The following is a 15,865-nucleotide window of genomic DNA, read 5'->3' on the forward strand; positions in this document are numbered from 1 at the left end:
TTTACGATAAGCTTGGGCTTCACACACATAAAAACAAATTCGGCAATCTCGACCTTCGTTAAATCAGACACACGGGATTGGCCTTTGGTTTTTCTAAGAGAATCAAAAAGATTCGGGTTCTGATATGTGTCACAAAGCAAAATAAAGCAATAAAATGGAATAGAAAGCACGATTTTGGTAATTTTCCGCCTTTGTCCAATTTTTGTCCAATTATTTTACTGACTTTAAAATTACCTAATAAAAATATCCATTTTTCAAGCAGTGATTTTCAAATTAAATTGAAAATAACACAAAGTTAATTTATACCTAAACCGTTGAAGATAGAAATATGGTGTCGCGGACTTTTTTGTAGAAAATTTAATTCTCTACAAGTTTGTTCCTTACAATTTTTTTGTATCTTCAACGGTATTCCCAGCGTTTTGATAGATATGCGACGGTGCGCAAAGAAATAACAAATTGCGTTCTACTTTATATTTTTGCAAATGCAGCGAATACGGTTAAAGATACAAAAAAAGTGTAAGGAACAAAATTGTAGAGAATTAAGTTTTCTACAAAAAAGTCCGCAACACCACATTTCTATCTTCAACGGTTTAGGTAAAAATTAATTTCCAATACTTGACCACCGGCAAATGAAGCAAATCCGTCGCTTGGGCGTCTTTGAACGACTTTGGGGCCCAAACAGCTGACGATAGAAATATGGTCTCGGGGACTTTTTTGTAGGAAATTTAATTCTCTACAACTTTCTCCCCAACATTTTTCTTGCATCTGTAACCGTATTCGCAGCGTTTTGAAAAATATGGGACAGAGTGCAATTTGGTAAAAGTTAGGACGCTCTCTGGCGACATTAACGGAACTATCGAGACCGGGACCGTGTCATTACGCATCCTAACCTTTAGATATCCGTAGATATCCGTAGACACAACGGTCCGGTCCGAGTTATTTCTGGATGCAGGTAAAACACCAAATTGAACTAATCCGAGTGAAAAAACCGATAATTGGGTTTAGCTGGTTACAGAGTCCTGTAATTACAATCTGATACCTTAAGTGCCTTAATTACAGGCACAACCCTTCTACATTACACTCTAATTAGGATAAATCACGATTTTCGCGCAAAAAAACGAGTAAAAGTGTATCTTAACGACAATCACTATTATGTAAATTTGCAAAAAACTGTGCATAATATTTCTGTCCAGGTTAAAACTTTGAATGAGATCCGGGCTCAAATCTTGTGTAATTGGGTATCAGAGTGAAATTACCACTGAATCTTCCATTTCTTCCGTTAGGAATAATTTGAATAGGAATTAGGGGTGGGTTAAATAAATGCAAGACAATGAGCATCGAAGTTTTATTTTATTATTTAAATATCATCGGAAATGTAATACCTTTACCAGCAACATTAATTATACAAACTTTGTCAATTAATTTGCACTAACTATTCCGGTGGAATGTCATAAAGACCGCAAACTTTATTTGCAGGGAGAGCTTTATCTGAAACAGAGAGAACATAAACGATGTAATAACAAAATATGCATATTTCAAAGTGAAATTTAATGACGGAACGTGCAAACGTGTCAACGCTTGTAATTCGACAAACGGCTCGCACTTGGATTTTTTTCTTTTTAATTACAGGATGTGGAAATATTCCACTGTGAGTAATCGATGCCATGGACTCAAATCTGTTGCGCTCATCTCATTTAACGTTCAAAGCATTTTTTTAAATTTTTTAAAACTCACTCTAGCAAAGTTTTATGGACTTTTATATGCTTTTATAACCCTCTGGAGTTGTTAAAAGTCTAGAAAAAGTCCATACGTTCGATTTTTTGATGTTTGATTTTTTCATTTTTTGTCGAAATTTTTATCGATTTCGAGTACCCGTATCATTTATCGAGCAATAGCTCCGGAACTGTCAGAGATAACCCCATGAAGTGTATTATCGTTGAAAAGCTCTTTAGATTATCTATATTTTTCAAAAAAGATTATTGTTCTCCGACTTACAGTTTTCGAGCAAATTGCAGATAAATGCAAAAATTGATAAAATTTTAAAAAATTCATAAGTAAAAAACTATTGGGAATTTGGCAATTTTCTTCGTGCCAATCGATTCCCCGGATCATTTTGCATAGGTAAGGATAAAAATAGTTCCACTTTTTCGAATAGTTTAGCCGTAATTGAGAAAATAAAAAAATAAAAAAAGTTAAGCCATTACTATGGTATAAAATTTTATTCAACAAAAAAATTCATAACACAAAAACTAAAAGTCGTAGAACAACGCGGTTTGTTCCATTGAATTCAGCGGCTCATTTTCTGTATTATACCAACTTTTCACGAGATTTAAAAATTTGAATTTTTTTTGCTTAAAATTTCCTGAAATACATTTACTTACCTTCAAGGAGGTGAAAAAAAAATTTTTTAAACTCGTTCTAGTATACTTTTGTGGACTTTTATATGCCTTTACATCCCTCTAGAGTTGTTAAAAGTCCACAAAAAGTTCATATATTCGATTTTTTGATGTTTGATTTTTTCAATTTTCGTCACAATTTTTGTCGATTTTAGGTACCCGGAACATTTGTCGAGCAATAGCTCCGGAACTATCAGAGATAACCCCATGAAGTGTATTATCGTTGGAAAGCTCTTTAGATTATCTATTTTTTTCAAAAAAGATTATTGTTCTCCGACTTATAGTTTTCGAGCAAATTGCTGATAAATGCAAAAATTGGTGAAATTTTAAAAAATTCATAACTAAAAAACTATTCGGAATTTGGTAATTTTCTCGATGCCAATCGATTCCCCGGATCATTTTGCATAGTTTTGAATCAAAATAGTTCCACTTTTTAGAATAGTTTAGCCGTAAATGAGAAAATAAAAAAAATAAAAAAAAAGTTGACACCCCCCCCCTAGAAATCGGTCAATTTTTAAAGTGTCTCAAAATCAAATGAAACCTATTTTATCTTATAGATTTTGATGTGCTCTTTCCGATCTAAAAAAACGTTTTCTCCCAGCTCTTTTAGTTTGGCCGTAATCGGCGTTTGAATATTGAATTTTTTTTTGCGAGATATCGCCTTAAGTCCTATGCCATTTTGTAGAGCTTTTTATTCCGGTTGTCCTCGATTTTTCCGTTTTTCGATAACTCTAATAGTTTGGCCGTAATTGGCGGTTGAAAATTGAAAAAAAGCGAAAATGGAAACTTTTTTTGCGTTTTTCCCGGAAACTGTAAAACTTAGAGCAACGAACAAAAAATCATCTGATAGCGCTTAATTTTCTCTATTTTTTCGATTAAACCCGGAGCCGCTCCGGGCAACGGTTCCGGTTACAGAGGCGATCAAAGTTTTTCACTAAAAAAATTCATAAAAAAAAACTAAAAGTCGTAGAGCACTGCGGTTTGTTCCGTTGAATTCTACGGCTCATTTTACATATTATATCAATTTTTCACAAGAATTAAAAATTTAAAATTTTTTGCTTAAAATTTCCTGAGCACTAAGGTACCTTCAAAAAGGTGAAAAAAAATTTTTTTTTAAACTCGTTCTAGTATACTTTTATGGACTTTTATATGCCTTTACATCCCTCTAGAGTTGTTAAAAGTCCACAAAAAGTCCATATGTTCGAGTTTTTGATTTTTGAATTTTTCAATTTTTGTCGAGATTTTGGTCAATTTTGTGTACCCGGAACTTTTATCGAGCAATAACTCCGGAACTATTAGAGATAACCCTATGAAGTGTATTATCGATGGAAAGCTCTTTTAATTATCTATCTTTTTCAAAAAAGACCTTTGTTTTCTGACTAATAGTTTTCGAGAAAATTGCTCATAAAAGCAAAAATAGGTAAAATTTTAAAAAATTCATAACTAAAAAACTATTCGGAATTTCGTAATTTTCTCGACGCCAATCGATTCCCCGGATCATTTCACATAGGTTTACATCAAAATAGTTCAACATTTTCCACCAGTTTTGCCCCAATTGAGAAAAAAACAAAATTTTTGCCCAAATCTCCGTCAGTAAGTCAGTGGTGTGGCACAGCTCACTATTCTAATTTTCGTAAAAGCTACAAAAGGTCAGGTCTGTGATCCCCCGAATCCGATCCCCACCCGCTTATTACACGCCTGGCTAGATAGACAATATCCGAGCGGAAGTTTATCCAGCTTCATAGCCTAGACTATCGGTTAACGTTCGTAAAACCCTTGCACATTTTGACGGAGTTTGTTATTGACATGTGGCGATTCATACATCACACTTTAAAACATGGACAAACCCGGCGCATCCACCATATTTGGAAGTTTGTCAAAATCGATACTTTCAAGCTTAATGGAGTAATTTATGGCTTTGGGCCACTTGAACTTACCTCAAACCAAAACCCAACATTTAAATTAACAATTATCAATAAAACATCAACAAATATTGAAATAATCGCAACAAACGAATTTTCGCCCATTATTTTTATTTTTAATCGAGTAAACTTTCGAAAAATACGATAAAGGTGTGCCATGAATTAAAAAAAAATGGCCGACTTGTCCACCATTTTCATTCCAGAAGTTCAAAACAAAATGGCGGCCCGACTGAGTTACTTTACATAAATATTATTAAATATTGGAATCACTCTGTACGTATGGTATGTTAACCATTTGAATCACCCTGTAAGTAAACGAAATAAATCACAACCGCTTTATCATCATGTTTCGCCCCAGATTACGTTAATGTTGTTAGGCAAAAGTTTCACGAAACCTTTTAATAATCTACTCGTATGTACTTAATTAATTATGAAAACTTGTCTACCAAGCTCACCTATCTGTTTGGGGTAAGGTAAGTTAAGATTTTCCATAATCTTAACAAATTCCTCCAAACTCTTGGTCAGTCTCGGATTGAGACGTTTCTCTTCACCTACACTTGTCTCCATCACGCCTTTGTAGTCATGTGCTGGGAAAAGTCGTGTTTCTTCGGGCAAAGTGAAGATTTTTTCGTGGACACTTTTGTACAAAGTGGCCGAATCACCTTCTTGAAAATCTGTCCTTCCGCAGCCCCTGATAAGAACAGCGTCGCCGGTGAAAGCTATGCCCTTGGTATACACAAAAATGATAAACATTTATAGCGCCATAAAAATTCAATCAATTTTGTGACATTCATAGATTGGAGATGAAGAGGCGATTAAGGATGTAATTTCGTTGCTTGCCGATCGGTTCAGAAATTTCCACTGATTTATACAAAAAAAAGTATTTTTGACCAGTTGAAATTATACAGTAATCATTTAATAAATTATATTTCCAGGCAAGAATCGATATTTATTATTTTTAATTCCACGGAACGTAATTATCCGAGAAAATTGCTCGATTTTATGCTCCCTTAGTGCACTCTATTTATAGACTAAAGGGTTCATGTTAAGTCCAAAACTTGATTAATAATGCAGTTGGATACTTAACTCAGGTAATTAATTCTCCGTGCAAGCACGTTATTTGTCCCAAAATTGCACAAAGAATAAATGATAAAAATAAAACCATGAAAGGTTTTGTGCGTCTCAATTAGGCCGTTCCGCCGCTGAAATAAGGTCCCAAACTTGTTCTAAATATGTCTAAAATGTGAACAAAGGGGCGAATTCAAAGGCCGGCTTAATCGGAATTCCGGCAAAAATTTAATTATGCCGCGGCGGAGTTTTTCATTAAAATAAAAATCTAATTAAATAAATACCTACCTGTTCGTTGCTGTAAAACGAACAACAGCCGTTGGTGTGACCGGGCGTTGATAACACCTTCAATCGTTGATTGCCGAATGTTAGAAAATCATTTTCGTCGATAAGAACATCAGCTTGTGCTCCACTTTGCCGAGATATGACGCTCTTACAACCGGAAAGTTGCTTTAAGTAGCCCGTTCCAGTGATGTGATCAGCATGCATATGGGTATTCACTGGAATAAGAAAGCGAGCTTTTTAATAAAAAGAGCTCTGATTCATTATACGTTTTGGAAAGATGATGAGGGAGGAAATGCTAATCCCTTAATAAGGGAAGAGCAAACAAAGAAGCTTAATTTACCACAAATTGACTACCAAAGCCCGATATGAAGCGTTTTTATCGATTCGATTCGCTCGGCTTGAAAATGAAAAATTTGAATCGGCAATGAAGCAAATTATAAAGCGGTAGAAGTAGTTTCCAGGGTGTAAACGCAATTAAATTTTTATTTTATCGAAGAGAAAAAGATAAAAACTAAACTCAAAAAAAAACAGAGAACAGAAAATAAAGCAATAAAAAAGAAAACAAAACATAAAAGAAAAACTTAAAAAAATACTAATGATAAAGGATTTTGGAAATGAAGATAGAAAATAAAGATAATATAAATAAGAGAGCAGAATAAAAGATAAAATAAAAAGAAAAAACAAAAAACAAAGAGATAGTAAAAAATAGACCATAGGAAGGTAGAGAGAAAGAAAACAGAAGATAGAAGACAGGCGTTAAAAAAGACAAATTCCTTTTTTTTCTAACTACTGGAAACAGAAGATCTGAGAAAAAACTAAAATCGTTAGAAAACAAAAATCGGAAAAGTTGGAATAATGTTTTTTAACATTTCTCCCCCGGCTGCCGGGCGCATCCATTATTAAAAATAGCAAAACTGTGTGAAAATATTCATCTTTTAAATATTTACCAGCGTAAACTAATCTCAAATTCAAATCCTTGGTGAGTTGAAAGTCGCGCTTAGCGTGTTCAACAACCGGGTCGATAAGTATGCACTCTGCACTATCAGCATCTCCCAATAAATACGTGTATGTGGAGCTTTTCGGGTCGAATAACTAAATAAATAAAAAGCCAAAACAAGGAATTAACACAAAATCCACAATTTTCCTACCTGTCTGAAGATAAAGTTCGGGGAGAACGGCTTGAAACGTGTCACTGTACTCATTTTTCGCCCATTGATTAATGGGGTTATTAATGATTTAAGCAACATTGCGTTCGTTTTACGGTATTTACCGAGCGTGATTGATTGAGTTTATGACAACACATAACATACTGCAATCTTAACTGGGTATTTATCGAACGATTAGTCGGAATTAAGATTGTTTGTTTAATATTTTTGCAAAATTTACTTTAACTAACTAACTGCAAGCTCCGCTGTATTACTGGTTGCCTGCAAATAAAAACTGGAAATAAATCGTGTGGGCATTTTCCTAACAATGGGTGCTCCCAACCCAAGGACCCAATCAATTATTGTTGCAAAATATCGGCAGATGAAGGGCAAAAAATTTGGACTTTTTGTTTTATTTATTTAAAACAGTAACAATGAAGTCCTTGAACCGACCAATCCCAAGCCGCCACACTGTAATCAAATCGCTTGATTTAAACCAGCTGTTTGTGACGCAACTGCGCAAGAGCTGGCACATGTAAGAACTGACGTGGATTTTAACCACAAAACAAGTCGCAAAAACTCATCAATTCCCAACTACCCAACTTAAATGTATCGTGATTAAGTTTAAACCAACACAGGTGAGCCAATTAACCCCAAGTTTTGCCCCATTCCAGTCACGAAAGTGACCTAACCTCAAACTTCCGGCACCGACTAATTCTAACACGTTTCCAGAAAAAATGAGGCTCATTTTTGCAATTTTATCAACGCTGCTGGCTCTAGCCACGGTGTGCGAAAGCCTGGCCGTCATGTCGGTCGATTTGGGCTCCGAATGGATGAAAATCGGGATAGTTTCGCCCGGAGTCCCGATGGAAATAGCCCTGAACAAGGAATCGAAGCGCAAAAGTCCAGCCGTGATCAGTTTTCGGGACAACGTGCGCTCTTTCGGCGAGGAAGCCCAGACTATAGGCACGCGCTTCCCCAAAAACGCCTACATGTATTTGCTCGACTTGCTGGGGAAAAGCATCAATCACCCGCTGGTTAAGCTGTACAAGGAGCGCTTCCCGTATTACGAAATTGTCGAAGACCCGGAACGTAACACGATTCTGTTCAAACACGACGATAACGTCTTTTACAGTCCGGAGGAGTTGATCGCACAATTGTTGGGCAAAGCCAAGGAGTTTGCCGAACAAGGGGCCCGCCAGCCGATCAAAGAGTGCGTGCTCACAGTCCCGGGCTATTTCAACCAAATCGAGCGAAAATCCCTGCTCCAAGCCGCCAACTTGGCCGGTCTTAAAGTCCTCCAACTGATCAACGACTACACAGCTGTGGCACTCAACTACGGCATTTTCCGCAGTAAAGACTTCAATGAGACGGCGCAATACGTCATGTTTTACGACATGGGGGCCACTTCAACCACTGCCACGCTAGTCAGCTACCAAACGGTCAAAACCAAAGACAAGGGTTTCGTTGAAACGCACCCACAATTATCGGTGATTGGGGTGGGGTTTGACCGAACACTTGGCGGTCTTGAAATACAGTTACGGTTACGCGACCATTTGGCACGCAAATTTAACGAAATGAAAAAAACCAAAAATGATGTTTTTGCAAACGCGAGATCCATGGCTAAGTTATTTAAGGAAGCCGGTCGGGTGAAAAACATCCTGTCGGCTAACGCCGAACATTACGCGCAAATCGAGGGTTTGTTGGATGAGGAGGATTTTAAAGTTTTGGTGACGCGTGACGAGCTTGAACAGTTGGCTGGGGATTTATTTGAGCGGGTTGGAAGACCGGTCGAGTTGGCCTTGCAAAGTGCACACTTGACTAAAGATATAATCGGGCAAGTTGTGCTAGTAGGCGCCGGAACACGGGTACCTAAAGTACAGGAAAAACTGCAAGGGGTAGTAGGCCAGGACTTGGCCAAAAATTTGAATACTGATGAAGCCGCCACCATGGGGGCGGTTTACAAAGCGGCAGATTTAAGTACCGGCTTTCAAGTCAAGAAATTTTTGACCCGCGATGCGGTACTTTACCCGATTCAGGTGGTTTTCGAGCGGGAAACCCCCGAAGGTGTCAAACAGGTCAAACGGACGTTGTTCAGTTTAATGAACCCCTATCCACAGAAGAAAATCATCACGTTTAATAAATACAATGATGATTTTAACTTCGAAGTGAATTACGCCGATTTGGATTATTTGCCGCCCAATGAAATTGCAAATGTTGGTCAAGTCAACTTGACTGAAGTTAGTCTGGTCGGAGTGGCCGAAGCGTTGAAGAAAAATAGCGGGGAAAATGTTGAAACGAAAGGGATTAAGGCACATTTCTCGATGGACGAGTCGGGGATTCTAAATTTGGTGAATGTGGAGTTGGTTGTTGAAAAAACCGTGAGTGAGACGGATGAAGAAGGGACGTTTTCGAAGCTAGGTAACACTATCAGTAAGTTGTTTGGAGGTGAGGAAAAAACTGAAACGGGGGAAGAACCGGTTAAAAATGACACAGAACCGCAGAAAAACACCACGGTGCCAAAACCAGAAATCAAACCGAAAGTAATCACAGTCAAGGAGCCAATCACAACCAAGCAAAAACCCCTAACTATTACTCCACTCTCTAAAAAACAATTCGATGATTCGCTTGAGAAACTCTCAAAGTTGGATAAGGTCGAGAAGGAGTTGAATCGGCGAGCGACGGCGTTAAACAACTTGGAGAGTTTTGTAATTGAAGTGCAAAATAAACTCGACGAGGACGATTTTGTAGCTTCGGCTAGTCAAGACGAAGTCGAGACGATTCGAAAATCGTGTTCGGAGGTTTCCGATTGGTTGTATGAAGATGGTTCGGATGCGGATGCAGATACATATGAGAAAAAACTGGACGGTTTGAAAACCCTAACTAGTGATTTGTTTAAACGCGTTTGGGAACATAACGAACGTCCCGAAGCTTTAAATGCGTTAAATACAATGTTGAATCAATCGAGTCAGTTTCTCACCGTTGCGAAAAATCTGACTAAGAGTACGAATCCAGAACGTGATGTTTTTACCGATGGTGAAGTTGAAGCTTTGGAGAAGATAATTAAGGAGACGGAAGAGTGGAAAAGTAAAATGATTGAAGAACAGAATAAATTGAAAAAGTATGAAAGTGTGAAATTGACGGTTAAGTCAATTACGGAAAAGATGGGGGCGATTGATCGCGAAGTGAAATATTTAGTTAATAAACATAGGCTCTGGAGGCCGAAGAAAGTCGAGAAGAAGGAGGAGAGTAAGCAAGAGGAGACAGTTGAGGCTCCGGGGAATACCACAACGGAAAGTGCACCAGAAGATATCAAACCAACAGAGAGTGAGAAAGATACACATACTGAACTTTAGAACAATTTGTATAATTTGTGTGATACAGACACTTTTTTGTATTTTGTTACGAGATTCATTCCAGAGGGTGGTTTAATTTATTGTAGAAAATTCAAATATATTAATTTATTTACTCGAGTTTTGTTAATTCACAATATTTACCACACACCAGTTTTAGTACGAATTAATGGGAAAAATAAAAACTACATGGCAGTTTCATTTTCACAATAGTTTTGCTGAACAAACAGCAAATATCACAAATCTTAACTAGACTACAGCTGCTAGACAATGAAGACGTTGTTACGTAGAAAAATATTTAATTGAAAACTTAATTAGTTTCTAAAACAATATACGCATCCATCTTATGGCCACTACTTTACTTTTCGTTAATTTTCTTCTTGCAATCAATTATAATCTCATCGCCTGACTGTATGTTGTAACTGTAGAGCTGCTTATGCGGATACTTCATTTCCTCCGGGCCCTAATAACATGTTATCAGGAGTAATTAAAAAACAACAAACTCACTTGAATATCCCTCAAGTCTTGATCGACGTAAAACAACCTCATTTTGGCGGCTGAAAACCCAGCAAACGCCTCTAATTTCGTTTTCAAATCGCTCACTGACCGATAAACATCCACCGATCGAACTTCGCTATTTGAACCACAAGTAAATGTGACTTTGACTCGTTTTTCCGGTCTTAAATCAACGTTTACTAACGGATCTAATTTGCCATGAATCGAAACTAATTCGAAATATCTGCAAGTAAGTTAATTATTTATTGTTATTATCATTTAATTGTACCTTTCCGGTCGGTCACTTTCCGGTTTTTCCATGTAATAGCGAATGAAAGCTCTTTCTGCATCTTCCCTTTCGTCACTTCCGATAACGCCGCCCCCGTTTAAAATCTCCACATTTGGGAGGCGGGCAATGAGGAGTTGGCGGCGTTCGTGTTCGGTGTACTCGTTGCTCTCCCACAACGGACAACCCTTTAAAAAACTCTTGATGCAATTAAACAAAACAAAAAAATAATAACACGTATTACCTGTATTCTGACGCAGTGAAGAGCTGGAAACTTGGACAATCGTTCGATATCATCCCAAGTGGCAAGTCTTGTCGAATTTAAATTTAAAAATTTCAAAACTCTGAAACTATCATGTGGCGATTCTTTGTTATTCCCCGACTCACATTCACTTTCCGATCGCTCATAATTCCTATTACATTTCTCATCATCGCTTTCTACATTAACATCAAGCGACTCAATCGGACAATCGGCAAGTACAAGTGATTCTAAATTAGGAAATGCGTAACCCAATTTACACACTTCTCTCCATTTATCAATCGGATTTCCGTTAAAGTGCAGTTTTCGGATACCTCCATGTTTGTGTTTCTTTCGGTAATCAATTGTGGGACAAAAACATTTAGTTTCATTGTCCGTTTTATTATCAATTCGGCCACAATCACAATTTTTCTTGCATAAATTCACAACGTTATAATCGTTCATACTCAAGTGCAATTCTTCCAAACGGGGCAAATGATCAAGGATTTGATCGACACTTTCCCAGTCGATGTAAGTCGAATTCAGGACTAAATTCCTCAACTGCTGCCATCGCAAATTCCTGTCGACTTCCACGTTCTTCAAGGGCGTGTTCAACTCATTGAAGCTCAAATTTACGAATTTCAAACGTGGCATTTGTTGCAAAATTCCAAAAACCTACAATTTTTTTTTAATTTTTAATTCTCTTTTTTTGTGAAATTAATTGTACCTCTGGCCAGTCTTTGAGCTTGTTTTTGGCAAGGTCTAATTCTTCAACACATGCACATTTCGCTTCCAGAGCTTCTTTTTCACCAGCTGTTGCAATATCGCAGTCGTTTAAAACAAGAAGTGAAGGAACGATACTTCGAGGGGATTTACAAGGCACGAAAATGGCCACTGAAATGCCTTCGTCATCTGAACCTTCCGACTCGGTTGAACTTTCGCCGTATTTCTGTTCGAGGGCTTCGAGGAGCGAAGGCATTTTTGTGCTGAAATTGAATTGGCAACACTGAAGTTTTTTGAAAAAAAAAAGAATTAAATTTGCAAGCAATTTCCCACTCTGTTCGATTAAAATTTTGGCAAAAAAACTCGAAAAAGGCAAAAATTATTTCAAAAATCTTTACAAATACCAGAGTTGGCAATAAATGCCAATCCAAAAATGTTCAAAAAACGGCTAAATTTGAGAAGTTTTAGACGAAACACCCTGTATAGACGGCGTCAATGTTGCCAACCTTGCGTTTCGCAACAAAAATTTCATAACTAGACGATATTTATAGCAACGACGAGACAATGAATGTCAAACATTTAGGCCACCGAGTCCGAAAACAAACCAAAACTTTTGTGACACAACAATCAAGAGTTTTTGTGAAAGTTTCAGGTCAAAAATTTAATAAGTAGACACAAGTGGGCGCGTTTTACTTGATTTAAATAAATTTTTTTATTCGGTACTGTTATTAGAAATAACTGTTGTTTTTGGAAAGGCCAAGTGGGCGATCAGATAGTATTTCTTGATTAATTTGGCACAGCAACAGCGCCGCGTTCGCAATTTCTTAACCAGCACAACAGCAAGCCAAAAATAAACGTTTGGATTATTTGTAAATGGGCCACAGATGGCCCCCACTAAGTTGTTACGTTTGAAATTATCAAATATGTGTGAAGGTCGCGCCGAAATTATCAAACACGCAATAATCAAGAAAAATGTATTTAATGAAATTTCGTTTAATAAATTCGAATAAATTTTTATGGGTAGACTGGTAGTAACTGGTAATTATTGAGCCATCGACTTCCTGGTTTTGCAACACACCACGAAATAGAAACTGCTTCGAATTATTAAAATCGAAATGAGGCGTGAATAACTTTGCAATATTTTCACTAATTTTGCCAAAATAACAATTAATAAAAAAACAATTTAGAAAAAAAATCGCGCACACCTCAAGGCTATCCGTTCATATTATTATGTTTACATAACAAACCGATCGGTTACGAAGTACAGCGTTTGTAACCGAGCCACCTGCCAAACAAAGGACTCCAGACGTCAATATCTATTCTACCTTATTTTTATTGCTGGATATATCCGTTTTGGAAAATTGACATCACTTTTTAGCAACGAATTATCCTTGATTGGCACTTAATTTTCAGTCCTTTTTACGTAAAACTCGCAAAAGAAAAAAATTGAAAATGCTTTTCAGCAGCGCGATTGCGACCACATCACGTCACTGCTCCGCGCTGACTGTGTTTTGTTTTTGTGATCAGCTGGCTTTGTGATTGCGTCCAGCTGATCCCACCACCCATGGAGGATATATGGTACTGTCATGGTACAATTGCGTCTCGATTATCATGGGTTTTCCACACTTTGATGGACATCAAAGTGGGCTGTGGACCCATATACAGGATGATTCAAGTCTACAGTCACTCATTTTCTCAAGACAAGATAAGAAAAAAAGCAATTATTTTGTACATATACGTACAGAGGGTTGGTCAGTTTTTTCCACAAAAGAAAAAAAACAAGAAAATATTAAAAATAATATATATTTCACAAATTTTCTGTAATATGTTTAAAAAATAATTCGATTTTCTTGTGTAACTCACTCACTGGATTGTTTTCGCTTTATTAAAGAAAATTTTACGGAAAATTTAAACAACAAACGAAACAAATAACAATCTTAGATGAAACACCCTGCATGTTCACTTATATTTTATTTGAACAAAATTTTTTTCTTAAAAAAAAAGCATTTGGAAATTCCGAACTAATTATTAATTGATAAAAATGAGCAAAATCCTAGTTCCTTCACGATTTCTGCAATCCAGACTTGAAGGAATGTTTCCATCAAGGTTAGCCACGTGGAGGAGGAGGAGGAAATAAACAAAAACGTAATAAATTTTATTTCGACATAAAACAATAGGAAATATACAACATTTTTGATGGCACTGATTAAACATCTAGTTCAAGTATGTTTTAATACATTTTACGATAAAATATAAATTTATAGATAATAATACTTTCGTCCATCCAAAATCATGTTAACCTTGGCCACAGTCAATTATTTTAACAATGTTTAAATGACACACATAGAGATAAAAAAATGGAATAAACACATGATGCCATAGAAGTGCGTCTTTTAATTATGTTTATAGAGAATTAATTAAAGTCTTTGTCTGATGCGCAGTTTCGCTTCGTCGCTTATTACAAAAGGGGATTCACCTTAAAACACACCCACTTGATTTTTTTACATTTGTTTGCAAATAAAAGAATCGGCGCAATTGTCATTATTAAAGCAAATCAAGATTCAAATATTGATTTCGGTGCGAGACGACCTTAGATGTGGAAAAGTTCATTGCCTCTTTCCAGTGGGTGGAGGTAATACAATTATGAGGAATTGAGACAAATAATGCCATTGACAATAAAAATAGAAATAACACAGCTTTCCCTATGTTTTATGTCCGGGTTTTTTTTAGTTGGTTGATGGAAATATTTCATACGAGCTTGTCTGTAAAAAATCAAATAGTTTTGTGGCCTTGTTGAACCTGTCTTTCCAAGTTTGGATGTTGACCGCGTGAACTTTTTCCCTTTGTCGAGGTTTGAAACGTTTGATATAACATGCAGTTTTATAAATTTTTAAACAAAAAACACACACAAAGTACGAGTTTTCGTTCGTCAATCGGCCAAAGAACAGCGTGGGACGAAATTCTGCATTCTTAGACCCTGACTTGGCCAAAAACGTTACTTTTGAAAATCGACAAAATAGTGCCCAGAATTTTAATTTTTTTATGCGAACTCACCTTAATTTCGCCTATTGTCTTACCACTATCGAAAATGACTGGCATTAGAACAAAGATTAAAAACCCTGATAAGATAACTAAAACAACCGAAATTATGAATTTATTTACAATTAATCCAATCGCTTTTGCGTTTGCATGAGGATCGCTTTCAAATTCACAAAGCGTAACAAACGTTATTGCCTGACATTTTAATAATAAAATAGGCAAATGTCACCACTTTTAGGTCAGAAAGTGGAAACAGTATAAACACGCTTTTCCTAATGGGAATGTCGAGTTCGACCCTAATAATAATTAGGAAAACACCACTAACCTTTATACGGCCGGACAATGTTTATTTAAATTTTCCGAGTCATTTTCGGGACTTTTCATCCGGAAATTTATCTATAAGAAAAAAAGGAAAAGTTGCGTAATGGCGTAATTTAACGGCAATTACCTGCATAATAACAATGACTCAAACAGCTTTCTTTTAATTAATTAAACGAGTTGATCCAGTTCCGGCATTATTTTTACTTTTCACTGTAATTTAGTTTAGACGAAAATCATGACGGGTCACAGACAGATTTTCAAAAAATTGAGAGGCGCCGCCTTATTTAAAAAATAAAAAAAAAATTTTTCGATTGAAATATAGCCAATAATCGATTGAATTGGAAGCATTTATTGTGAGGAAAATAACCATACAATTTATTCATTTATTTGCGGCAATTGTTACCGCTATGTAGGCAACCAGTGATACAGCGGAACGTGCATTTGAATATGGAGACGATGACAGTGCAGAGCGCATACTTATCGACTTAATTTAAACGCAAAAAAATTCACACGTTCTTTGTGATTTCCAAAAATCACCAAATTAAATGCAAAATTATCTTTCCGCCTTTTTGAACACGTTCTTCGGACAGAAAC

At 36.5% G+C, this 15,865-nt stretch overlaps 3 protein-coding genes across 3 annotated transcripts; 1 reads left to right on the forward strand and 2 right to left on the reverse strand.

Moving 5' to 3' along the window:
* Positions 1-1,331: 1,331 nt before the first annotated feature.
* LOC662252 (uncharacterized protein) lies at positions 1,332-7,068 on the reverse strand. The gene is made up of 5 exons (XM_968363.4): positions 6,820-7,068; positions 6,619-6,763; positions 5,675-5,886; positions 4,774-5,044; positions 1,332-1,488 (listed from the first exon to the last, which is right to left on the reverse strand). Exons 1-5 carry the CDS (start codon positions 6,916-6,918, stop codon positions 1,433-1,435), a joined length of 783 nt encoding a protein of 260 aa, XP_973456.3. The 5' UTR covers positions 6,919-7,068; the 3' UTR covers positions 1,332-1,432.
* Positions 7,069-7,302: 234 nt separating this feature from the next.
* Positions 7,303-10,284, forward strand: Grp170 (Grp170 co-chaperone). The gene is made up of 2 exons (XM_968397.4): positions 7,303-7,454; positions 7,549-10,284. Exon 2 carries the CDS (start codon positions 7,554-7,556, stop codon positions 10,170-10,172), a length of 2,619 nt encoding a protein of 872 aa, XP_973490.1. The 5' UTR covers positions 7,303-7,454; positions 7,549-7,553; the 3' UTR covers positions 10,173-10,284.
* Positions 10,263-15,551, reverse strand: mlt (mulet). The gene is made up of 7 exons (XM_968430.5): positions 15,399-15,551; positions 15,276-15,346; positions 11,916-12,174; positions 11,195-11,863; positions 10,954-11,138; positions 10,677-10,908; positions 10,263-10,632 (listed from the first exon to the last, which is right to left on the reverse strand). Exons 3-7 carry the CDS (start codon positions 12,165-12,167, stop codon positions 10,528-10,530), a joined length of 1,443 nt encoding a protein of 480 aa, XP_973523.2. The 5' UTR covers positions 12,168-12,174; positions 15,276-15,346; positions 15,399-15,551; the 3' UTR covers positions 10,263-10,527.
* Positions 15,552-15,865: the final 314 nt, after the last annotated feature.

The sequence above is a fragment of the Tribolium castaneum genome, chromosome 9, assembly GCF_031307605.1.
Source record: "Tribolium castaneum strain GA2 chromosome 9, icTriCast1.1, whole genome shotgun sequence".
Lineage (NCBI taxonomy): Eukaryota > Metazoa > Arthropoda > Insecta > Coleoptera > Tenebrionidae > Tribolium > Tribolium castaneum.